Source organism: Lissotriton vulgaris, chromosome 10 (genome assembly GCF_964263255.1).
Source record: "Lissotriton vulgaris chromosome 10, aLisVul1.2, whole genome shotgun sequence".
In the NCBI taxonomy this organism is placed as follows: Eukaryota; Metazoa; Chordata; class Amphibia; order Caudata; family Salamandridae; genus Lissotriton; species Lissotriton vulgaris.
In genome coordinates, this window is record NC_141698.1 from 1,130,196,172 (window position 1) to 1,130,223,470 (window position 27,299).

The following is a 27,299-nucleotide window of genomic DNA, read 5'->3' on the forward strand; positions in this document are numbered from 1 at the left end:
TCCCTCTGTCACTTTGCTACATTCCCTCTGTCACTTTGCTACATTCCCTCTGTCACTTTGCTACATTCCCTCTGACACTTTGCTACATTCCCTCTGACACTTTGCTACATTCCCTCTGACACTTTGCTACATTCCCTCTGACACTTCCCTACATTCCCTCTGACACTTCCCTACATTCCCTCTGACACTTCCCTAGATTCCCTCATAAACGTCTGTACATTTCCTGTTTCGTTTCCTTACCATGCCTCTTCCTTTTCCCTCCCTACCATGCCTCTTCAGTTTCCCAACATTCCCTTTCCAGTTTCCCTACACCTACTTTCCCTCTTTCAGTTTCCCTACTTTCCCTCTTCAGTTTCCCTACTTTCCCTCTTCAGTTTCCCTACTTTCCCTCTTCAGTTTCCCTACTTTCCCTCTTCAGTTTCCCTACTTTCCCTCTTTCAGTTTTTCTACATTCCTTCTTTAGTTTCCCTACATTCCCTCCCGCCTGTCTTTGCCTTCCATTCCAGGTGAGTGCCAAGCAGATGGATAGGCAGTGGTAGTCGCACAGTTACCCAACCTCTTGCTGGCTTGCTGCACGTGAGATTCCTTCACCAGGCAGAGGTTTGAGTGACCCGGGCTCCTGAAAAGATTTTCATAAAGGTCAGCCTGCTCCCTACTTTTGGATGTTTGGAATGGAAACAATTTTAGGTCTTGTCTAGGCAGCGTTTGCGCTTTCTCTTCAAGACATGCTGTATTCAGGATATGTGGACAAAGCTCTTCTTACTTCCCACCCATCTTTTTAATTGGCTCCTGTCCTTTGTAAATGATGGCTTTTCATTGGTCATTAGGCTTTGTACTCCCTCCTTAATACCGCCTTGTCTTTTCTTGTAACCTCGACAGCCCTTGTTACATGTGTTGTTACACCCTAGGTTTTAATTACAGCCTCAAGGCAGTACTTTCATAAAGGCCTTCAGACAGGACACTCACTTAGTCCTAAACTAGATGGCAGTGATTACTTTACTCGCTAGCACATCTCACATTTATATTAGACCTTCTATAAATTTCCTTTCATCAGCTCCACAGAGTACAAACTAATCTGGAATTAATTTACTTTGTCCCGTTTCAAAGCTACAAATTGTATACATGGACATAGCTATTTGAATGTACTTGTGGTACTGTCTTGCATGCAATGCATTATGGGTAAGGTAGATTTACCATATCTTCAAAGGTTATGATGCTCACTAGTTACCTCTAGGCACAGCTTATGATACTGCACCTAGACATGCAGTGCTGGTGCCTTGCTCGCTAGGAACATCCAGGTGCAGCTTGCGGTACTGCACCTACCACTTCTCGTTTATATTAGACTTCTATAAATTTCCTTTCATCAGCTCCACATAGAGTACAACCTAATCTGGAATCAATATAATGATTATTTTGTCACATTTCAAAGTGACTAATTGTATATGTACTTTGTACTTCTAGTCGTTTTATTAAGAGAAGCAAGGCTGGCAGTAACCGCCTCTTTTACTGCCAGCCTTGCTGTTCATAATCAAGGACTATGAGCACAAAGTGTGTGTTTAGGCACCGCTTGCAGGTTTTCTAAACACATAAATAAAAGACATTGTCATTTACAATGGCAATAGCTCAAATTCTCGAAATGCAAGACCTATTGCATTGCAAATGCTTGTTTAAAGAATGTAGTTATTTACCGATTTAAAGCACATCAGGAAGGAGACTTACCTTTGTAAATATATCTTCAATTTTAAGGCTTGTTTTGTTTTATTTTTATAGAATCCTTAGTTTCTTTTGCAGGATATTAACATACACAAATAGATGCACTTGTATCCCTAAAGCCCCAGTGTAATCAGAAACAAATTAGGAGCACCCCGTCAGGTCACTGTTAATGTCACTGTGGTTCTATTACTAAGGGCAGTAGGTGAAAGCTGGGGTGGAGTTCAGTGAACATGTATTCAGAATAACAGAGACTTTCTTAAGATTGACAGCAAGGCAGTACTGCAGCCATAGACATATTAGACTCTGGCATCCATCAAAGGGCATGCTATAAAATGATCATCTGGTTTAAAACTGCAGAAAGGTTTGAGTGAAAGGAGCACCGGTAAGGCCTACATAAAAACTGCAAGATGCCCTCTACAACAGCAGCATGCAAGGACATTGCAACAGTCCAAAGCGCTGTTATAGGCACTTAGTTAATGAAGCGCGAAGGAAAACAAACTCTACACTGCAGGATCTTCGGCAGCTACACCGTGCAAATTCAGATACTTACTACAGTTGTGTAGAATAGCACAGGTTTACTGGACTAGCAGTGTGCTGCACAAGATCTGTCTCCAAGAGGAGGAGAAGGGGAGAGATCCCTTGCATGTCAACAAGTCCTACAGCGTCTGCGTGAAGCTCTAGCAGCTTGCCAGGGTCAGATTCCCACCTCTAGCCACCGCTGAGGGGGCAGAGCTAGGGAGTCGAAGGAGCTAACAGGCTGCAGCAAGGCCCCTCCAGCTGTGTAGGTTCCTGGTTGTGAAGACCGTGCTGGCTCAATCATGGTCAGTCTCCTAAGTAAGGGTTGGGGGGAGAATTAACTGAACCCAGAGCAACTCATGCAAGGAACAGGCAGGCACCTGTTACAGTTCTGGTCAATCTTTGGCAGGGCTCCGGCCTGGAAGGATGTCCGTAGATTCCCCTGAGCCTGTCCCGTGGTGCTAGAGATTTGCAGGGGGATAGCTAGACGAGGTGTGGCCCTCCGACATAAGCAACATGGCGGAGAACCTCCATCTTGTGCTACTACACTTGTGTTCTCGAAGGTGACCACCTCCTAACAAAGGGGTTCTCCAGAATCGGTCCAGGAGGGCTGGATCCATTCCAGATTTTTTAGCATATCCACATTTAGATAAATGTAACTATCTTAAAAATCTGGCAAGGATACATCCCTCCAGGATTGACTTTGGGAAACCTTGTCCTAACACGTGGACTCGAAAGACATCAGGTACTTGAAGGGGTAATTGATGGTAGTCTCTCTTACAGTGGTTTATGTCCCTTCGCCATATAACCATTTCTGCTAGCAGTCAGATGCTACCACAACCCGCTGAGGTCTGGCAGTAGTCACTCTTACTACTTGTGCAGGTACACTTTGTGTCCTCACATCCAACGAAGCTGTGTGCTTTCCTGGAGGAACTGCAAAACAAGCTGCACTCTGTAGACTCCCTTGCGGTCAAGTCCATTGTAGGAAAACAAGACCAGTCAGAAAAAGTCCTACAATGTTAGGGTAACACATGAATTGCGAAGATTTTTGTACCCACAAATCTAGGATTATAGGTCTCAGGGTGAAGACGAGAGACCTTTTAGGGACAAAATCGAGAGAACGGGAGGGGTGATGCAGCCTCAACTGATGACTTCGGACTTTAGTCTACAAATGAGTCTGTTTCTGCTCCCGCCTCCCAAGGCTTCTAGTCGGCAGGAGGCGAGTGTCACTATCCTGCAAGCAGAGCTGTGTTGTGGTCTATGTACCAGACCTGAAGAGGGCTCAGTGTTTACTGCTGTGGTAGTGACCAGGGCTCAGGCTCCCTGCTGGGACACTGGTTATCCAGCATGGAAATCCTTAGTACTTACTCCTTTCTCAGACCCCGCTTCTATGAAACTTTACAGCCGGCAACAGCCTCATCTTATTGCCACACATTCTCAATGTTTCCTTAATTCTAGAGCCTGCTGGGGAAGCTCTGTTACTGTCCTCCCTGCCTTTGATGTTCCCTGATGTCTCCGCTCTCTTGCTTCTCTGTTTTAGAGGTGTTTTCTTTTTTAAGTTGTACAAGCCACATATGCCAGACACAAAGACCAGCTCACAATGACTAGAGAGCCCAAGACAGCAAGGGTGAGCAAAATAAAAGGAATATATTGCAATAGTATACTGTAGAAAAATGCCAATGGCAGAATCAAAGTCCAACCCCTCTTTCTTCGCCTCCTCTGACCAGCTGTCAGCGCTCGGTAGCTTGCTGCATGCGAAGCACTTGTTGGAGCTACCGTGCCCTTTGTAATGCACGACGAATGGATTACTGCAACATGCTATACATATGTCTGTCGAAAAATCTGAAAGTTGGAAACTACATAACAAGCAGCCAGGCTAGCATTTACTAAAAATAGAAATAAATGTGTCACAATGAGCTGGTTTTTGTAACTTGAGACTTTTGGGTTGTAGGTGCGGGTCAGGTGCATCAGGAACAGAGGGTATGGAGCAGGGCCGCTTGCATGGCTTGGCCTCTCACTGCACTCAAACCACAGTCCTCCTCGACCATGTTGCTAACCACTCGCCAACCAAAGTTCAGGTGGCTAAACATGGAGGCAACCCCCAAAGCTAGATCTCTTGCTCCACCCAGACCTGAGAGCGCACATGCAACATCTCATCCTAGGAAAAGTGCTGTAATTCTTAAAGAAGTTATGAAATAAGCTCTGGATGAGCCATGATTGAGGTTGTGGAAAGCTAAAGTTCCAACCAGGGCAGTGCATGAAAGTGAAGCAGACTCTCTGCTTCCTCCATCCCTCGTCCTCTCCATCTGGCTCCCACACCCAATAGGGCCTGAGCTTTCAGAAAATAGACTTATTTTGCATTATTTAAAAATAACTAAATTGCAGTTGGGTTATATTCAATGAACCAGTAGGGGTGTGGCTCCTACGTCTACTAACCCACTTACTCCCATTGTTCCAGATACAACTGGGGACGCTAATTACAGTGGTTATTAATGGTAACCAGTTCCGTGCCATGCCTAAAATCTGGTTTCAGGTTTTCATGTCTGCTTACAGTGTCCATCTATATTTCATGTATCCCCGAGTTTCCCCTCCCCTCCGTAACTTCACACTTCTACACGTTGAATTGTTACTGTTTTTCACACTGAGTTGCCGGACACTTGTGATGCTGCCTGCTTTGTAATGGTCTTCTCCATTTCTCTCCCAGGTTACTTGAGCATCCAGTCAACGATGAGCTCCCAGTCGTCCGTCGACAGCGAGCTGAGTACCTCCGATGACTCCATCTCCATGGGGTACAAGCTACAGGACTTGACCGATGTGCAGGTCATGGCGCGCCTACAGGAAGAAAGTAAGTAGTAGGGACTGCGCTGCTTGACACGTTGTTTGTGGGAGGCCTTACCCTTCGTTGGAGCATATGAGTGCAATTCCAACAACATTATTTTCTCTGCCTTACGCGTTTCGGGCTGCCATAGCCCTTGTTCACAGGCTTCTCTTTTGGCATCCATACAATTAGCACGAACCAACCATTCATTTTCAAAATTGCTCTTTATTGCCTCTAGTGGAATGCTCATTCGTATCCTTGCATGCTGGGATACATAGTTCATTGTACTTTTTCCTTCAGTGGGGTCCCATGAGTGGGTGTTTTTATTTATCTTTCTTTGCATGCTGCGATTTGTAGTTCATGTTCCTTTTCCCCTGGTGGTTGTAAAGATGCCAAGAGTCAATTAATATTATTTTCAACCCTCAGTGGGCTTGCTGATGTACATTGTATAGTTAAGTAAAAAAAACCTGCTGTTCCTTTTGTGACATGGACATTCCAAATCATGGACCCGCTTGTCTTTTCAGCGCGTTGGTGCAAGCTTCACGGCTGGACAGCCGTTCGTTAATATGAAACCCATTTATTATAGATACTTAAAGGGACTGTGTCAGCCTTCTTTAACTATTGGTCTGTTGTGTCAATCACATTTTTCTTCCGCAATCTCTAAATTGGGCTATGGTTCATGCTACTTCAGGCACTGGCTGACTTCAAAACGTGTGACCGCATTCTGTTTCACAAAAAAACTGTTTCACAAAAAAACACATTGACACAAAGTAGTTATCTTCACCACCAGGGACGTTTCGGCACAGCGTGCTTCACAAGGCCCAAGCAAAACATTAGTTTTAGCCATTGTTTACTATTAGCACCAGCGCAACCCCACCTCGGCGCTAGCGCAGCCACACCTCAGCAGCAACTCACAACCAACTCAGCACCATCTGAGCTTCTCCTCTGCACCAGCGCAGCACCACCACCTCACCATCACACAACATAATTAGACTCCTCATAATAACACTCGGTGCAAAATAATTAAACTCCACATATTTACACTCAAATCAGCAATTCACATAAATGCACTCCACACCATTACACATGTTTCCAATAAGTATACTTCCACTTAACGCCGCAGTTAAACTCCACACATTTTAAAAACACACCGCATAATTCCATACCACACTACATATTTCAACTACACAATTCCACAACACACCACATACCTCCAATGCACACCATAAATTCCCACATCATGCCACAAAATTTCACAGCGTACCACATAATTCAAGTCCACAACATGCCACTACACAATACATTTCCATATACGTAACTCCATAACACACAATCATACTCTACGTAATGCCACCATGGTTAATAACATTTAAAGACTACCCACGTAATTCCCAAGCACTCTGTACTCCATGTTTCCACAACTCGACACTACACCATATAATCCACATATTTCCACTTCACAACTCGACACCACACCACACAATCCCACACCACATAATTCCAAAACAATTCCAAAACAACAAATCTCTAACTCACACTTCCACCAACTCTATCATCTCTCCCCCACACACCCACTGCCCCTCTCTTCTCTCCCTCACACTGCCTCTACCCTTCTCATCTCGCAATTCCACTGCCCCCTCTCTCACACTCCCTGTATCCTCTCTATACTGCCTGCTCACACTTGCTACGTTCCTGTCCCTCCTCGAGCTGCATATTGATCCACCTCTCGCCTCCACGCCCCCCTCCCCCCCCCCCCCACTCTTCTGGGTACCCTTCCCACTCGTCTATCTCTCTCTCTCTCTCTCTCTCTCTCTCTCTCTGTGTCTCTCTCTGTCTCTCTCTCTCTCTCTCTCTCTGTCTCTCTCTCTCATACTCTCTCTCTCTGTCTCTCTCTCTGTCTCTCTCTCTCTCTCTCTCTCTCTCATACTCTCTCATTCTCTCTCATTCTCTCTCTCTCTCTCTCTCTCTCTCTCTCTCTCTCTCTGTCTCTCTCTGTCTCTCTCTTTCTCTCTGTCTCTCTCTTTCTCTCTTTCTCTCTTTCTCTCTTTCTCTCTCTCATTTTCTCACACACTCTTCCCCTCTCTCTCATATTGGTTCACTTCAGGTCTTCAAGCCCAATTTCCTTCTCATGCCTTTTCAACGTTTAAGTCCCTCAAACCCAAGCTCTCCTCCTCTTCTTATGGTCTATTCTGCATACACTGGCGCTCCCTCTTTATGCGTCCATACCAAGCTGTCCCCTTCTTTCTTTCTCACACACTTTCTACTACTCTGTCTGGAGTTCATTCACCACTTTGTGCACAAACTACCTATCCCTCTTTATCTTCCTTTCTATCTATTCTGTGCAGCTCTCACCCCTATCTATTCACTGTGCCATGTATTTCCACTACACAAATACACACCACACAATTCAATCCCACACAACTAATTCATGTTCAAGCCACATAATTCAACTCCACAGCACATACATCTACTCCACTCCAAACCAAAACACATGGGTAAAAGCCATTGTCATTTACAACGTTAAGCTCTAACTCGCGCAAATGCGAGACCTATTGCATTGCAAATGCTTGTTACAAATGTCATTGCTCGTTATCAAGCAGGGGATGAAGACGGGCGTTGGAAAGGACTTAAACAGTCTTACCCTAGTGTCTGATTGTATTTAACCATCTGACCAGATGCTGAGTGGAAATCAAACCTACCTCCAAAGGCCTAACACTTCTCTAGAAGCTTTCATTAGTCGGAAAAGGGTCAGAATGGTGACGGAGGCTCTAGATGCTGTTATGTGCAAAACACACACTTTGTCTTGTGGTGGGAAATGTTATCAAAGTTTATTGTAAGAAAATCAAGTAATTATAGGATGTGTATATGGATATGTGGCTTAACGCGCTCTTTTTAAATGCAATATGTGTACGCCTCTTTGGTGAAAGCTTTTCAATGCTTGGAGAAATATCTCAAACTGCAAAATGCTAAACTTAAGGGTGATAACACGATTATTGATATGAACCCTTCAGAGGGTGCCATTCTTTTGTTAAACTGGCAAATAATTGAAAAACACTGGTGTCTTTACTCGGTTTGTGTTACTGAGGTTCAGAAAACTCCAGATAAATGCAAACTGGATTTTGAAAGTGCAAGAGGGAGGGGGCTATGATGATGAAGACCAGTGTACAAGGAGTGATGAAGGAAATCAAAAGTATTCACAGTACATGGGACATTGACTCGTAATGCCACATGTGATTACATCAGAAGTGCAGCAGATCTTCTTAAATTGTTAGAATCGGGGCTGAAGAGACTTTCACAGGTCAGGCCGCTTGCCAAGCACATTTTGAGCCAACTGTAGTGGTTTGATTCCTTCGGCAAGGTGTTGGCAGCACCAAAGTGCCAGGTTATGGCTCATGGTCGTATTGTGGTAAAGGTAGCAGTGATGCATTAGAGTAGGCACAACCAGCCACCAGATCCTTTAATGCTCCTAAGGCCTTGGGTGGCACTCTTTATATAGCACCCTGTGGTGGTTATTTAGGCCATTGGAGACAAGCACAGCTCTGCTTAGGAGATGTTTTTACCTGGCCACTCCATTATTAAGGCATTCCAGGAGTTTGTGGCAAGTGTGCCCTCCAAAGAAGAGTGTAAAACCTCACTAACACGCAAGTCTGATCCTGGCTTTTTTGATCCAGGGCCTTCGATCTTCTCACTTCCATTGGGTGGATTGATGTAGTAGCGGCTGTTTCTCATCTGAACTCCTAACAAGGCCCTGCTCCATGTCCAACCAGGTTTTCTTTCTAATGTATTTTCCAAATTCATTGATGGTGGAAGATCTGTCTCTCTGGATTCTTCACACCATTCTTCGATGAGCACAGACCTAGTCGTTCGCCATGTTCGTGGCTGAGCCATGTGTAATGTATGTATGTATTTTGGTATTTGTTAGGCACGTGTATCACCCGTGGGTCTCGCAGCGCCAGCAGACACTCAAAGAACCAGGGTAGATGTCTCATCAGAGCTGGAAAAGCCAGGTTTTAAGAATTGTGCGGAACCTCTTATGATCTTGTTCCAATCGGAGATAGAGGTAGGTCGTTCCAGGTTTCAGAGCCAATTTTGGAGAAGGCTCTGCCTCCGTTCCTTACTGTACACACTTTTGGTACTGCTAGGAATTGTTTACTGATGCAGCGCAGGGTTCTGGTTGGTTGGTATTTTATTCGTTTTTTTGGCTAGATATTTTGGCCCTTTGCCGTTCAGCGTCTTGTGGACCAAGCAGCATATTTTCAAGTTCATCCTCTTTTTTTATAGGGATGCAGTGGAGGCTAGGCACGAAAGGTGTGCGGGGAGGGAGGTTTAGGGCCAATCTTGCCGCAGTGTTTTGTAGGACCTGAAGTTTTGACAATTGCTCCTCATTAATGGAGGCCAGCAGCACATTTCCGTAATCCAGACGGCTAATGATTAGTCCCTGTTCTAGGGGCATGTGGGACGATAGGGGAATCGACTTAAAGATTTTTCTGAGGGTTCGCATTAGACCGTAGCTGGTGCGTACCACATTGTTTGTGGTCCACCGTGGAAATGTTATCCTCTATTATTATACCCAGATTTCGCACTGTGGATTTGGGTGGAGGGCAGGGTCCCAAAGACGGCGGCCACCAGTCTGTCCATATTTTCTGAGCATTGCCAAAAAGCAAGATTGCAGTTTTGCTTGCTTTGAGTAATAGGTGGTTGCTTTCCATCCAGTCATTAATGGACAACATACACTGTTTGAATCTGGATTTGGTGTCAGAAGAGGTGCAGCCTCCAAGACCAGTTGAGATGATTCTTTAAGAAATGCCATGCACTGCTCCGGTAGATGCATGTACCACCGCGACCAAAGCCGCACCAGTGACTCGCAGTCAGTCCTCTCTGGATCCTGTAAATGAAGAAACTTTTTCCAGAAGTGATCTCCAAGAAGTTAACGAAACAGAAGGTACAGCTCAAATTCCACATCTCCAATGCATCCTGCCTGGCAATTCACACTTCCACCATACAAGAGCAGCATATGCTGCAGTCATAAAAGTGAAACTTGTAAAGCAAAGGCTTTCAAGAAAAGGAAGCTTTTAGAGAATGTTTGTAGCCCTATTTCCTTAATGAAGCGTTGTATTCATTAGGCAGTTTTTGGTGTGGATTCCTAAATGAAATCAGTGCTGCATCTGAAAGGGGATGGGATGGGGTGGGAGTGGCTCCTTGTTCCTGTTGCACCTGTAGGTGGAGCCATTTTTAAATCCATTGGTTGGGGGTGAGGGAGGGAGGGATGATATCTCAGGGCCCTGTTGCGAGTCCCATTCTGTTCACTCTTTCACTCCACTGGATGCCCCTTTTGTCCTTTGACCTTTGCTTTTCACCTACGCAAATGACACAGAATTAATTCTGCATCTTGATAGAGAACAAGCCACTTGTGAAAAACAGCTCATCAGCCACTTCTGTAGAGTTGCACTGGGGTTGGGACATCCTTTCTCTCTCTGTGTTAACACCTTCAAAACTGAAGTGTTGGTTTTGGTGAGTCCTCTTCCTGATCTCCTGACCGGAGATCCACTGACCCACTGGCTGCCCATTGCAAGACTTCAGATCATTACACCTCTGTCATCGCGCCTTTCATCGACATGCCTCATCTTATAGCCGCAGTCTGTTCCCTCCTGATATTAACCCCATGCCTCGCCTAATAGCCGCAGTCTGTTCTCTCCCGATGTTACCCTCATGCCTCGTCTTATAGCTGCAGTCTGTTCCCTCCCGATATTATCCCCATACCTCCTCTTATAGCTGAAGTCTGTTCCCTCCTGATGGTACCCCCCTGTCTCGCCTTATCGCCGCAATCTGTTCTCTCCTGATGTTACCCCCAAGCCTTGTCTTATAGCCGCAGTCTGTTGCCTCCTGATATTACCCCATTCCTCGTTTTATCGCCGGAGTCTGTTCCCTCCTGATAATACCCCCATGCCTCGTCTTATAGCCGCATTCAATTCCCTATTGATATTACCCTCATGCCTCATATAGCCGCAGACTGTTCTCTCCTGGTGTTACCCACATGCCTTGTCTTATAGCCGCAGTCTGTTCTCTCCTGATGTTACCCCATGCCTCGTCTTATAGCCGCAGTCTGTTCCCTCCTGGCATTGCCCCATGCCTTGTTGCCCCATGCCTTGTCTTATAGCCGCAGTCTGTTCCCTCCTGACATTGCCCCATGCCTCGTCTTATAGCCGCAGTCTGTTCTCTCCTGATGTTACCCCATGCCTCGTCTTATAGCCGCAGTCTGTTCCCTCCTGACATTGCCCCATGCCTTGTTGCCCCATGCCTTGTCTTATAGCCTCAGTCTGTTCCCTCCTGACATTGCCCCATGCCTCATCGATCATAGCTGCATTCTGTTCCCTCCCGATGTTAACTCCATGCCTCGTCTTATAGCCACAGTCTGTTCCCTCCTGGTATTACCCCCATGCCTTGTCTTATAGCTGCAGTCTGTTCCCTCCTGACATTGCCCCATGCCTTGTTGCCCCATGCCTCCTCTTATAGCCGCAGTCTGTTCTCTCCTGATTTTACACCCCATGCCTCATCGATCATAGCTGCAGTCTGTTCCCTCCCGATGTTAACTCCATGCCTTGCCTTATAGCCGTAGTCTGTTCTCTCTCAATATTACCCCTATGCCTCCTCTTATAGCCACGGTCTGTTCCCTCCTGGGATTACCCCCATGCCTCCTCTTTTAGCCACAGTCTGTTCTCTCCTGACATTGCCCCATGCCTTGTTGCCCCATGCCTCCTCTTTTAGCCACAGTCTGTTCTCTCCTATTGCCCCCTGTCATCTATACTCCACATACTCCTGCCTTCTCTGTGTCCCTAAAATTCAGCCTGGGAAGGGGGATCCTTTACTTGACAGGAAAAGCTTGGAAGTCACTGCTTCTCACTCATGCCATCTACTGTCTCCCTTACAGTTAGGAAGCTGGTAAAACTCACTCCTTTTCTCCAGTGTAATATCCTTCCTTTCATGAGGTCAGCAGAGGGCCTGTGCTTCCCTGATGACAGAGTGCAGTACAGGTTTCTCAATCCATCAGTTTCAATACTTTCTGCCAAATGAGTGTGCGGCACACGGCTGATGGTGGTGTACCAGTCCCGGAGGGTGGGAAGTGGCACAGTAAAACTACAATTCTCTTGATAGCACGTGCTGTTGTTAAAAGAATCACCTCAAATTGCCCTACATCGCTTAGCGTCCCTTTGCAAGTAAGCATGTCATTCTAAGAGGCCCATGAAGGCGGTAGCCTTTCACTGAGCAGTTCACATTTGGGACACAAGAATTGTGCTTTCCTTGATCATTGGTCAACTTGCTGCTGCTGTGCAGATGTGTGTAATTTGGTGTCAGTTCCACGTCCATGCCTTGTGGGACCAACGTAGTGAGGAAATCTGTGCTTCTTTCTTATATCTGTCAATAGTTTGTACTACTGGGTTGTAGAATTCTGTGGTGAAGTTAGGACAGTGAAATTTTAGAAGTTACGTTTGTGCTTATTGCTGTGGGCTGTCCATGGTCTGCAGATATTACAACCACTCTCTGCAGGTGCAAATATCTATCAGCCAAGCCCTGTTCAGACACATGCTTTCCCCTACCTCCCCTTTGCCTCAGTTTACAGAAACCCTTCATTGATCCGCTCTGAGCAGCAGCTGTATCTCAAATATAGAGTTTCTATGTGGAGAGCTTGCCCGCTATCTGGGCTGTTCCCTAATTTGACAATAGAGCAAGTGTTTGGTGGGCCTCTCTCTTTGGATGGGTCCTCATGTATTTTATGTCAAGTAAGTGCTCTTTGTACTTGTATGGTTTCATTTACAGTTGGTTGAAGTGTAAAATGAAGGCCCTTAAAACCTATCACTTGTATATTCGATCTGAGCGTGTGCCCAGTTTGGTTATGTGTAAAGAATTGACAAACAGTTTAAAATTGATATGACTTACAATTTTCAGGTCTCCGACAAGACTATGCATCGAGTTCGGCCTCTGTGTCCCGTCGCAGCTCTAGTGCTTCCATGCATTCTTTGCGGAGGGGCACCTACAGTGACCAGGAGTTCGACACGCACAGTCTAGAGGACGAAGATGACTATGACTGCTCTCTGTCCTTTCGTAGTAGTCATCGATACTCGCCTTCTCCCCTCAGCTCGCCACGGTGTCAGTCTCCCTCCTCAACGGGAGACTTTGGGAAAGGCCCTGCCTCCCGCATTAGGCCACCACGGAGAACTGCGCAGAACCCTGCCCAGGACCGGATGAAGTTTACCAGCAGTGAAGGTACGTTGACTGCACGCAGCTGCTGTGGTCTTGTGAGACTTGTTTGTAAATTATTTTATTTACATTGTCAGTTCACATAGCTCTCATAGTTTTTGCTGTTTGCCAAAACATCTCTTGCTACTCATGACCATTTCAGATTCTGTCCAGTGGAATTTGTTTTTGAAGAGAGCGCCCTACTAAGTGGCTTGGCACATGGTTGTGGCATCCCGCCATCTAAGTTGTCATTGAAGACCTAATGCAGAGTTGTGCTTCAGTCCCTGAGGTCAGGCCAACCACTGACTAGACAGATGGTTTCTGTTTCGGATTATTGTTGGTGGGTTTATCTTGTAGGTGTCTTAAAACCCGTCACATCTCCAGTCCTCATTGACATGTTTTGGACAACTTGCTCTGGTGGTTCTTTAGCCACTTCTTGAAGCACTCTAACACCACATACATTTTCCACTGCCCTTTGGTTTCTTTCACTGCCTTCCATTTGTTTGATCACAGAGCCATTGTGATGGCCTCTCCTAAATTGTGATTCCTAGACAACTCCTGGTTATTCCTGCATTTCACCAACTGATCTCTGGGGTCCAGGCCCATAAAGGCTTCTCAGATGGAGGTCACGGATAATCTTCTCAGTTACTATTTCCAACATCACCTTCTTAGGGCTCGCGTGTGTCTTTCTGAAGAATTTGTTTTTCAAGAACTAATTCTGCACTCCATATCAAAATGGCCTCTGCCATAAACCTGGAGCATTCAGAGACCTCCTCGCAAAGACTCCGGCAGATCCAGTTATAGGCCATGAATAGTAGATGTGCTTGATTGTGATATATAATTTTTTCCTTGCACAAATCCAAAACTCTGTCCACTGCTTTGGCAATGTGCTAAACGTCCTCCACATTTTCAGTGTGTTCATCATTGTGGTTGGTTGGGACTTGCTGTGTGCTGCCATTTCTTGTTTATTTTCCTAACCTAATATGCTAACAAACTAGGTTAAATGCAATTTCTTTGCCATAGTACCTATTTTTCTTCAGCTCTTGACTTTTGTGCTCGGCCCAATGAAGATAGTTTCTGCGTCCCCTCCTTCCCTAGCCTTCGCTGATTTCCTATCCCTGTTTTTCCCCAAAAGGAGTATCTTAATAACCCCCTTCCTCAGTGTTCCTACACCAGTCTACTACAGACCTCCCTTCCTCCCTCTCTCTCCCCCATCCCCCCAACTCAAGAGGCATGCTCGTAAATGTCTGCTTGACAGATAATGTAGTAGTTCAGCTTTGGATTCAATTAAAATCATGCAAGTCTAGGAACGAACCAATGCAGGAAAAGAACAAACTAGTTATCCCTAAGTGTAGTTTTCTTCTAATCTTGACATTCTCATTCTCATTCTTAAAGTATATCTATAGCAGGGACAGCAAACTTCATGTGTAGCTGTTCAGTATAGGTCTGCTCATTTCGATCATGCATACATCATACAGAGATATGGCCTATTTCACTGCATTGGTATACATACTCTGTTATCTTTATTCCACTCTTATGTCTTGTTTAGGAGTTTCTTCAGATAACTCTGGTATAGGACTCTTAACAATCGGTTTAGCCCTTGGTAGCTGGCTATAAGAACATATTAAAACATTGGAATGTGGAGCATTCCATTGAATACAATGGAGTGCTCTGGGCTTCTACGGGCCGGTAAAAGCCTGCAGAGCACCATTCCAATGTTTTTGTTCACAACTGCTACTGTGAACAAGGGCTTCTCGGAGCCCGAGGGGATTTAAACCCCCTCGGGCTCCGAGAGGCCTTTGTTTATATTAATTTGAACATTCTTCCCTCTAGGGGCAGTAGGTTCTATTAGCCTTAGAGCCCTCCTAGCCGGCTCTACCGGCCATTAAAGGTCCTCTCCCTTGTTAAAGGCCCTTGCCTTCGGCTCGGCCCTTTAACGCTTTAACGCCCTTTAATGGCCGATAGAGCCCGCTAGGTCGGGCTCTTGGGCTATATTAGAACATTGGAATGTTGATAGATCCATTGAAGACACTGGAGTAGCTCTGGGCTTATAATGGTTGCTATAAGCCCGGAGCTCCAGCATTCCAATGTTTGTCTTTGTTTCTCCCTTTTTAATTTAGAACCTTTTACCCTCAGTGGGTGGAATGTTCCAATAGCCCTTTTGCCTCAGGTTATACCAATTGTTAAAGGCCCTCTCCATTGTTATAGGCCCATGTCTCGTCTCAGGCTTATAACCTTCGTTCTGGGCCTTAGACAACCGACATATAACCTTTGGCAGTGGGCTTTGAGCCTTTAATAGCAGAAGGAAGTGAAAGTGTTGCAAGAGGCACCATCACCGATGGAGTAATCGTGCTTGAGATCCCATCAGTACTTGACCACTTTGAAGCCAGGATAGTACACCGCTGCGATCTTCTGCAACTTTTGGAGGGACAAGATTTTACCATGGACTCCTGTATGCAGGTTCACAGCTGGGACCAACTGTCCATCTCTTGAGGACTCTGTTGCTTCAGAACTCCCCTCTTGCTGCCTTCATTCTGTGAAGGTGAGCTCTATCGTGGACATGTCTGACCCCTGCAGTCCCGCTGGGAAGAATCAGCTGGTTTAGCATAAACTGGAACCGCTCACTTCCCTCTGACCCAAACATAGTGCATACCACCATTCATCCTAAACTCGCATTTATTCACGAATGCCTCTGCAGGGATTGATGCAACAGCTCCACCCTGCTCCTGGTTCACACAGGGCACCTGCCTCCCAAATTCAGCACAAACAGTCCAGATAATACATGTAGAGCTACAGTCCTGATGCCCAGCAGGATAGCCAGGGGCTTGTGTAGGTAGAACTTAACCGGTTTTCTTCATTGGGGCTACAGAGGCAACAATGACAAAGATAGAGGTTCCAACATACGAACCTCTCCCTCCAATACCCAACAGTGACTTGCTTGCATCCTCCACCCCCCCCCCCCCCCCCCCCCAAAAAAATTATGTAACATCTGTTGGGGGGCGTCTTTCACATTTTCTTCCTGTCTGGTAATCAATAACTACAGTTCAAGTTCAAGTTCAAAAGACCTTTATTCGAATTTCATAAAATTCATAAAAGTACCGAATACAGCAAAAACACACATTACATAATATCGTAATAATTCATGCAGTGATTGAACAGTAAATTTCATTTCCTTATAAAATTTGTACAGTAGTGTCATTATGACTAGTTTCTGATTTCAGGGATTTTCCATTGTCTTGCGTGCACGTATGGCTAATCTTTAAAAAGTGCTAGTGCGAAAGGTCAGTTCATCAGTATCCAGGGTAAGCAGCAACGTATAAGATTCTTGGAGTGTGAGAGGTCTGTATTTTCTAAAATATGGAGTTAAAAGCCATTTGATAAATCTCACATAAAATTTACAGAAAAATAGAAAGTGCAGGTCATCTTGAGTGCTTATACCATCACAAGGGCATGGAGTAAGGTCTGTACTATGTCGATACCCCATAGGAAAAGACAGCAAAAATTTCACAGTTCCTGCCCTTAAACGAAAAAATAGAGATTGCTCCCAGTTTGACATAGGGAGGGAAAGGTAGGGCGGCAGAATTTGCATACAAAGACCATTTCCTATGTATTTCATGACCCTTGATTTCTGAGATTCTCTTCCTATGCGCCCATTGCGATAAAGTGCATAAAGTGCTTTTTGTACCTCGAGTTTGTCCTTTGATTCAGTTGTCATTGGGTCAGTGAACAAAGTACCTCTACCAATTTCGTTAAGTGATTTAAGAACTTCTTTAAACCAAGGAATCTGCATACCATATTCACAATTTAGGCAGTCCTTAATAATGTTTTGTGTAAGGACAGCAGCTCCATTCCTCCAGATTCTAATCCAGAAGAGAGCTGGTCTTGCTCTGATAAAATCACTTATATAGGGGAGGTTAAGTTCATTATGACAAATAAAATCAGATGAGGAAATCGGTGCACCCAGCACTTTTCTACAAAAGCGATTTTCCTCTCTTTGGATACAGATGCTACTGTCCGACCCCCAAACTTCAGCTCCATACGTAGCGACAGGTGAGCACTGTAATTTAAAAATCTTTACAATAGCCTTTGTGGCACCAATTTTCTTAGGGCGGGGGAGACTCAGAACAGAATTGTTGGCTTTCGAGAACTTGCTCGTGGCGTGGGCCAAATGCCCACTCCACGAGTTGTTCGCAGCGAAAACCAACCCCAAATAAGGAAACTTATGGACAGATTCTAGTTTATCCGTACCAATTCGAATTGTACTGAGTTTCCTTTTGCCCGGCCCACAAGACATAATAAGACTTTTTAAAATTTACTTTCAGGTCCAGTCCCTCCATAAAATTTATAAAACTATGTACAAGCAGACGTAAAGCATTAGGTGTGCATGCCATAAGGACAGCATCGTCTGCATATGAAAGCACAGGTAGGGGATTGCCTAAAATTGTTGGGACATCAAGGGTGGCTTTTTTTAAACAGTTAGACAGGCCATTGATATAAATAATAAACAGCAGGGGTGCTAAAACGCACCCCTGTCTCACCCCCCTCCCTATCTCAATAGCTCCCGAGACCTCTCCGCCCATCCCGATACGTACCCGTGCTTTCAGGTCAGTATGGAGATAGGCTAAAAATCTAACGAGAGTGACATCAAGGCCATTGGACAAGAGGATTGACCAAAGCTTAGATCTGTTCACAAGATCAAATGCGGAGAGATCCATAAAAGCTAGGTAGGCAGGGGATGAGCGGGCAATGCAATATTTATCGATTATCAATTTCAGATTTAAACATTGCTCCACTGTTCCTACCCCACTCCTGAACCCCATCTGACAAGGATCTAGAAAGTCGGTATCAGCCGCCCATTCCAATACCCTATTATAAATTATACGTCCTAGTATTTTTAAAGTATTATCCAGAAGGGAAATGGGACGATAATTTGCTGGATCTGATCTGTCTCCCTTTTTGTAAATAGGACCAATGATACTAGTAGCCCAGGTGGCAGGCATGGCTACTTTTGGGAGACTATTAAAGATGTTAAGGAGTATTGGTGACCATAACTCGACATTATGTTTAATAATATCGATAGGAAGACCGTCTGGTCCGGGTGCCTTGTTGCCTAAGCTCTCTTTTATGGCTTTCCTAACTTCTTGATCCAAAATCTGTAGACCCTCCAATTGACCTGTATTAGGAAGAGATTGGTCATCAGAGGGGGCAGCATAGATTTTGGAAAAATGGGTCTCCCAGGCTGCACTTGTTATATTGCAGCTAATTTGTGTAAGCTCTTTGCCCATTTCCCTCGTTCTCCTGACAGCCGACCAAAATTAATATTTGAGCATAAAGCTTCAAAGTCTACAATCAATTTATCGTTATTTGTACTTGGGGACAAACAAGATTTCAACAAATCGGGATATGTCTCCTGAACAGTATCTATAATGGCCCCACAATCAATTCCCCTCCATTTTAAGCGAAGGCCATCAATTGAGGGTGTAATGTCCCTTGCCCCATTAAGATTCATAAAAATTGGACTGGGTACAAAATTAAAAGTAACCAACAATGGATTGTGATCGCTGAAAGACGTTTGCACCACAGAAGTTTTAGTTATACAGTCTGTTAGCGGTGGTGATGTAAATATGTAATCGATAATGGAACCACTATCCCTGCCATTAAACGTGGGGGCATAAGGGAAATTCATATCATACCTTACTCTCATTGCATCAGCAAGATCAAAGTCGGATAGTATTCTAGTCAGTTCCAATCCCCTGCGATCATCAGGATAAACAGAATTAGTAGATCCATAGTTCTCTATAAGTTTCACGTTAAAATCACCCCCTATCAGAATACCAGTCTTAGTATCTACTGATAAAGAACAATCAATCATATTTAAAACCTTAGATAATGCAACAAAGTTTTTGTTCGGTACACCATAAAAATCATTGTTATAAAAATTTATTAAATAAATTGTGGTCTTTGATTTTAGTTTATATTCAAGAATTTGAATATTAAGGTTAGCAAGGTTATCTAGCTTCAAATCTCTAATTATACCACCAGCCAGAATTCTGATCCCCATAAAAAGGCCACCCACTGCTCGACCGAAACTAGGTTTTGCTGACGTCAGGCTAAAGCAGTGGTAGCCTTCAATGTACAAATTATCAACAGCCCAAGTTTCTTGAAACATAAGTATGTCCACATCATTTATTAGCTCAATCCATGCAGGGTCCGACAACTTGGATTCTAATCCTGCAATGTTCCAGCTTAGTATTGATAAAATATATTTGGTTCCATGTTTGTCAAGTCTGTTCCCGGTATTCCCATTGTCGTGGTAAAGTAATTCATTGGAAGTGGGCAGAATACTGTCAGACGATATAGTTTCTGTAGAACCAATCTGGTCCTGGTACAATACAGCTGGAGTTGTGAGTCCCTCTGAATTACAAGCTTTAACATGGCTACACATTTCGTTATTGGCCGATATACTCAGTCAATCCTGTTCATCTAGATTAGATAAATAATCAAACCGATTGTGAGTGGGAATGTTGTACAATACAATACAATAACTACAGACAAATAGGTGTTGGGAATTATCTGTTCTGGTTATTGCCTGGAGCTTACCAACAATCCTCCAAACATTCCTCCACGTTCACACGTCACCAGAACATTTAGACCGCCTCAAACAAGAGTTTCAATCTCTCCTTTTGAAGGGAGCCCTAGAGCCCGTACCATTACTATATCAAGAGTCGGGTGTACACTCCCTGTACTTTCTCATCCCCAAAAAGGACAGTTCTCTCAGACCTATTTTAGACTTCAGAGAATTAAACCTTTACATACAATCAGATCACTTTCACATGTTGACACTTCAACAAGTGCTCCCACTGTTACACCAGGGCGATATTGTCTACTCTAGACTTAACGGACACTTATTTCCATATTCCAATACACCCCGCTGATCGCAAATTTCTCAGATTTGTGATTGCGGCCCAGCATGGAGTCACCACGGCTCCCAGAGTCTTTGCAAAATGTCTGGCAGTAGTCTCTGCTCACCTACGAAGACATATTCATGTCTTCCCGTACTTGGATGACTGCTCATCAAAGCCAGTACCTACCTAAAGTGTCTCCAGCACACTTGCTTACCTCTGCATTTACTGCACCAACTGGGGTTCACAGTCAATGGGTTGAAATCGCATCTTCAACCTTCCAACACTCAAAACTATCTAGGAGCTACTTTAAATACTCCCAAGAGCTCTAGCTTTCCCCAATGCAGCCAGAATTCGCAATATTCAGACTCTGATTCTTCAGTTTCAGCCCACTCACTCACTACCAGCTTGAGTGTATATGAAGCTGCTGGGAATGATGGCCTCCTGCATCATGATTGTTCCCCATGCCAGGCTTCACATGCGTCCTCTTCAGGAATGCTTAGCAAGTCAGTGCAGAATTGAGAGAAAGTTTCAGGGCAGAGGAAATCTTCAAATCTGAAAATGATCAATCAGACAAACAACTCATAAACCTGGTCATGGTTGGCTCCTCATTCCTTTTGGCTCTGAGTCCTCAAGCAAAACCCGCTTGTGGTTGGACAGCTGAAAAGGGTTTTCATATATAAATGTCATTTGAGAGAATCCTGGACAGAGGGGAAAAGCGGTACAATGACTGATTTGGCTGTGTGGAGATGACAGCTGGCAGTCACGCTCCAGCGATAGGCTTTGAGAGGCCTCTGGATTTGTCCCCTAGATAAAGCAGTTCGAGGCATGTGAGCTATAGATCACATACTTTGCCTACTTCTGCGATCTAGTGTTGGGTCCGGATGTTTGCAAGTTCTTTTTCTTCGAAGAAGTCTTTCCAGTCACAAGTTAAGGTGACTACTCCTTACGGTGATAGTGCGCATGGGCATCAACTCCATTGTTAGATAGTTTTTTTGTGCCATCTGGTTCGGACGTGTATTGCTGCGCTCCGGTTCGAAACAGTTCTTCGGGTTCCCCTCAGTGCGCAAATCTCTCTACCTGCGTCGGTATTGTTTCGTATGCGTATCTTATTTCTCCGCATATCGGTTGAAGAACATTTCTATTTTGATTGGAAGACTTGTGTAAGGTGCGGGCCTAACCTCGTTGGTCCATCTTGCAGTTCTTTGAAACGGACTCCATTCAAATTTTGTCCTCCGTGCCACGCAAAGTATCCGTGCACCAATTCGCACGAAATGTGCAACTTGTGCTTATCTCCGGAGCACAACGAATAGGATTGCAATGCTGCAGATAATTTCGTTCGCAGAAAACGAACCGCGATCGTCTGGCTCGACGTTGTGAAATGCAAAGCAAGAACATCAAATAGATGCCGGACATCTTTGGTGAAGGACCCGAGCAGAAAGAATTCGATGCACATGGGGCCGAAGAGAAGCACGAAGAACCTGTATCTATTTCGGAATCTGACTCCGAGATGAAAGACATACTGCAAGGTCAACGTCTCGTAAGTACCGAACACCCCTTGCCCCGAAATCTAATCCAACCAAACAAAAGGCTTCGGTTCCACCTCCTCCTTCGGGCCTCTGTCGACACTGAGAAGATGTTTCTAATGCCCAGCTTCTCGGCTCAGCACTGAAACACATCGTTAGGCCTTCCGGCTCAGGATTTAGTCTGCCAAAATAAGGCACTGAGCCGAAACCTTCAGGCTCAAAACCGAATACTGCTTTGGTGCCCAAACCAAAAAATGCTCCTTCGCAGCGGCAGGATACGATTTTTGACGTCCCACCTCCCAAATCGGACCCAAAACAAAAGGAACTTTACATTAATCCTGATACAGGACATCTTCTTGCTAAACTGCCTCAGAACTGAAGTAGCTAAATCAATGGGAGCCCTACAGTCTCCTTCAAATCGTGGCTCCTTTCGTCGCTCCTTCTACAGTGGGGAGTCCAAGACAACATCCTCACACAATAATGCTGCCTCGTACAAAGGCTACAATCAATCTTCCTCCACAAGAGGCTTCTGTAGAGCAGGGGTTTCACACCACATAATTCCCCTTCCCCTAACAAGCAGTGACTTACCTATCCTTCCCTCTGACCATTTAACACCTGTCGGTGACTGTCTTCTACAAATCCTCCCCATGTGGCAATCCATAACTACAGACAAATGGGTGTTTGGAATTATCCAACATGGTTATTGCATGGAGCTTACCACCAATCCTCCAAACATTCCACCTCGTTCTCACAAAATATCACCAAAACATTTACACCTGCTCAAACAGGAATCCCAGTCTCTTTTGCTAAAGGGAGACCTAGAACCTGTACTGTTACAATATCCAGGATCAGGCGTGTACGCCCTGTGTCTTCTAATTCCCAAAACGGACGGCTCCTTGAGACCTATTCTGGACCTCCAAGAACTAAACCAGTACATACTGTCAGAATATTTCCATACGGTGACACTTCAACAAGTGCTCCCACTTCTACAACAGGGCGACTTAATGTCTACTGTAGACTTAAGACGCATATTTACACATACCAATTCACCCTGCTCATCGCAAATATCTCAGATTTGTGAAAGCGGGTCAACATTACCAATTCATAGTACTACTGTTTTTATCACCACTGCTCCCAGAGTATTTACCAACTGCCTGGCAGTAGTTGCACCTCATCGGAGAAGACAGCACATCGATGTCTTCCCATACCTGGATGACTGCCTCATCAAAGCCAGCACAGACCAGAAGTGTCTTCAACAAACTAAAGGCTCAATCCACTTACTACACCAACTAAGGTTTATAGTGATTGCATTGAAGTCCCATTTGCAGCCTTCCAACACAGAGACTTAGCTGGGAGCCACCATAGACACTCAAAGAGCTCTAGTCGCTCCCAATGCAGCCAGAATTCTCAGTATTCAGTCTCTTCTCACTCAGTTTCAGCCCAACCAATCATTACCAGCAAAGGAATGATGACATCTTGCACTGTGATTGTTCCCCATGCAAGACTTTCAAATACGTCCCCTTCAAGAATGCTTAGCAAGTCAGTGGAATCAGTAGCCGGGTCAATTGACCGATGTAGTGTTGGTAGATGGCCGCACCCATCCCTCTCTGCAGTGATGGAACCCACAAAATGTATCCAAGGGACGGCACTACATCGTCCCTGTTCCACAGACAGTGCTAACTGCAGACCCATCGCTCACTGGTTGGGATACTCACCTACACGATCACAAAATCCAAGGATTGTGGAGTCTAAAGCACAAACGTCTCCATATAAATCACCTAGAACTACTAGCAGTGTTTCTAGCGCTCAAAGCCTTTCAGCTTCACCTTATAGGCGAAGCTGTCCTAGTCCGCACGGACAACATGACAGCTATGTGCTACATACAAAAACAGGGATGGACGCACTCCAACTGTCAAGCCTAGCACAAGCCATTTGGAAATGGGCTATACACCATAAGATTGATCTCCTGGCAGAACACCTTCCAGGAGTAAACAATCAGATTGCTGACCTTCTCAGCAGAAAGAAGCAGCAAATCCAAGAGTGGTAAATTAATCTTAAAGTTCTCCTCCCCTACTTTCAAGGATGGGGATTTCCTCACATAGACCTGTTTGTCTCCGCACAAAACGCAAAATGCCCAAGCTCCGCCTCCAGGTTCCCACACCCACTCCAAAGGCAATGCCCTATGGATGAACTGGTCAGGGATATTTGCTTACGCTTTTCCGGCTCTCCCACTCATTCCGTTAGTAGTTGGGAGGGAAACGTCCTTAACCACGATGTATGAATAACGACTTACCGGAACAACTAAGAGTGAACAACGAAGAGGTAACATCCTCGAACTACGGAACAACGAAGAATGGAACCACGACTTTTAGAACACCGGAGTTGCACGTCACTTCTCGCCGTCACTTCTCGCTGTCTTAGACTCTCCGCCTACCTAACCAGTTGTGTTACCACTCAGAGTACCTTTTTCATCTTTTTTGATTCATGGAATTATAACATGCTACTTAAAATACAAAGAATCACAAGCTACATGAATATAATGACTGAGATTACAGTGCACAAAACCCAGCAACACTACTATAGTTTTTATTTTTATTTTTTTTTTATTTTCAAAAACCTTTATTGCTCTTTGCAGCGGTGACATCCTGCCATTAGCCAACAACCCGGAGGCCGGCGGCAGTAGGATTAGAAAGACGGAACATATAATTACAAATTAACACAGCCATTGAGCCGACAACCCTGGGGTCTGGCGGCGGAGTAGACCTTCGTCATGTGGTATACCTTTCGTGGTCAATTTGCAGGGAGTCATAATATTCCCCCCAAGAGTGGACTATGGGGTCCTATCTACCACCCCTCATCACTATTTATTCCTATGTCTCCCCTCAATCATCCCATCATTTGCAGACTACTTGTCACAGCAAAGCAGAGCAAACAAACTCCCCGCCCACCCCAATCCGCACACACACAAGCCCTTCCTAGAACTACAGATACCCAAGCCACATTCTCACACTAGACCATTCTAATCTAAGGTCTTCTGCTGTCTAGTTTAGCCCCCTAATCCTCATTCATGACAAAGCTTAACCTGTGCCGAGCCTTTCACCTATCTTAGTGTCTCAGTGCCGCAGTGGAAGTTCGCCGGTCTCCCGCTCCCCCATCCAGATTTGGCCACCCAGGATCTCCTGTTGTGTGTGCCCCCTCCCGAGAGTGTCATCTAGTCTTCTCCCGTTATGATTGATTCAACAGACTGCGGCCTCTCCGCCATCGATGCCTCCGCATTCCCTGCAACTTCCGCCCTCAGATGGGTCTGGTACAGGGCCCAAAAGTTCTTAGGTCGACTTGTCGGGGGTAATAGCTCACTATAATTCTCGGATTGCGTGCAGCAATACAGCAGATCGCGTGTCCAGCGCTTAACCGTCAGGAGCGGGCCCTTCATCCAGCAGCATGCCACCACGCACCTAGCTATTAGCATCCCCATGTCTACGAGCCGTCTAACTGCCACCGGTAGGCCTCTGGAGTGGCCCAGTAGCGGCAGCGCTGGGTCCGGGGTCAGCTCAAGATCCAGAAGTGCGTTCACTGCTGAAAAAATACTGTCCCAACATTGTAGAACCCCAGGACAGCGCCAAGCGAGATGCATGAAGTCAGCAACCGGCTCATGGCACCGCTCACATTCAGCCGTCTGCCTGAGACTGTACCTGTGTAGCCTCTCTGGGGTGTAGTAGACTCTTTGAAGAAATTTGAAGTGCACTAGTCTTTGTCTGCCGTTTAGCGATATCTTTTTGGTGCTCGCACAGCAATACCTCCACATGTCGTAGTCAATGGTGACCTGCTGATCCCTTTGCCAGGCCGTTCTGGCTTTAATGAGCTGATGCTCTCGGTGTGACAGAGTCGTTTTGTATAAATTTGTTATTAACTATCGAGGCGTCTCCGTTTTGATAACATATGTGAGTTCTGAAACCTCTGGCGGCTCCGCCAAGTCTGGCCCTAGCAGGTCTGAACGGGCACTTAGCACCCTATGATATTGGAAATGAAGCAGCAATGGGGCTGTTGCTCCCTCCGCCGCTATCTGGCCCCAAGTCTTGACTCGGTCATCCAAGAATAGGTCACCAGCCAATCGTATGCCCAACGTGTTAAGTGCTTGCACCACTCCTCTCTCCCTTACTGGAGGTAGCCAAAGAGCCCACTCCAGAGGCATGCTCGGCGAGTACAACAAAGCCCCACTCTGCGCTTGCAAAAGAGAGTACCAGGCATGGTTTGTAGCAGTGATAGTCTAATATGCCCGTCCGCCTATCCACCGGTCTGAATATCGTGGCTGGGAGAGGCAGAGGGTCCGCGAAAACACGTTCCATTCGCACATGGGGAATGTTCTCATCTCCGTGTATCCAGGTGTGCAGGTGGGCGGCTTGCACTACCCCGTAATAAAGCTCTGAGCACCCAATCCGCCCATACTGTGCGGTAGTGTGAGGACAGTCCATTTCACCCTAGGTTGCTTGCCCGCCCACGCTAGCTTTATCATAAGCTGCGTCATGGTTTGGAAGAAGGCCTTCGACCGCACCATCGGAATGACACTAAATAGGAAGAGGAATCTGGCCATTTTCATGATGGCTACGCGCCCCATAAGGGATAATGGCAGTCTGCACCACGCCTCTACGTCGTCTTCCAGTCTGCTGCACGCCACTCCGTAATTTTCTTTGAGTAGAGTGTCCGAGTCCGGGTGTAATCGCACTTCTAGATACCTAACCGGATCCACTGTCCATAGCAGCGGAAATTCCATCTCAAATCTGCCGGTTGCTGGTGTTAGGGGAAAGGTCACTGACTTCGACCAGTTGACCCTGTCCTGAGAGCGCTCCGTAACGGACTACCTCTCTAAGCATGGACGATAAGTTGTTCTCTGGGTCCCTTACATACAGCAGGGTGTCATCTGCATACATCGAGACCAGTATTTTATATGTTGGGAAGCACACGCCCTCGTTGCTGTGGTATTCTCGCAACGCGCAAGCAAGCGGATCAGCCACCAGAGCGTATAGCAAGGGGGATAATGGCCACCCCTGTCTAGTCCCCTTGCTAATTGGGAAAGGCTTTGTGACCAAGTCGCCCAATCTGAGCCTAGCCGTGGGTTTATGGTATAGGGCTCCCAGCATCTGCAGAAATGGTTCTCCCAGTCACAAGCGCTGAAGTACCTGCCTCATGAAGGGCCATTCGACAGAGTCGAAGGCCTTCTCCATATCGAGGAAGACTGCCATAGCCTTCACATCCTGCTTAACATGCTGCATGGTTCCAAGAACTGTGCGTACATTATAGGTCAGGTTTCTACTGGGAATAAAACCCGCCTGTTCTGGAGCCACCAGCCTGCGCGCCAAGAGCGCAAGTCGGGTCGCCAGCACCTTAGCGTAAATTTTTGCATCCACGTTAAGGAGTGAGAGTGGCCTATACGAGCTGCACTCTTCATACGGTTTATCGGGCTTAAGTATCGTGATTATAAGGGCCTCCCTCATGGAGCGCGGCATGCTGCCCTCCACACAGATGTCGTCAAACAGTGTGGATAAGTGTGGAACCAACTTATCTTTGAATGCTTTGTAAAAGCGAACTGTG

At 45.6% G+C, this 27,299-nt stretch overlaps 1 protein-coding gene across 3 annotated transcripts in view; it reads left to right on the top strand.

Annotated features, from left to right (window-relative positions):
- Positions 1-27,299, top strand: part of LOC147689446 (SLAIN motif-containing protein-like) — a 274,817-nt gene that overhangs the window by 205,023 nt on the left and 42,495 nt on the right. For all 3 annotated transcript variants that reach the window (XM_086942217.1, XM_086942215.1, XM_086942216.1), the window contains 2 exons: positions 4,934-5,074; positions 12,992-13,309. In XM_086942217.1, the coding sequence (XP_086798343.1) occupies positions 4,934-5,074; positions 12,992-13,309 (459 nt within the window). The remainder of the gene's footprint in view (positions 1-4,933; positions 5,075-12,991; positions 13,310-27,299) is intronic.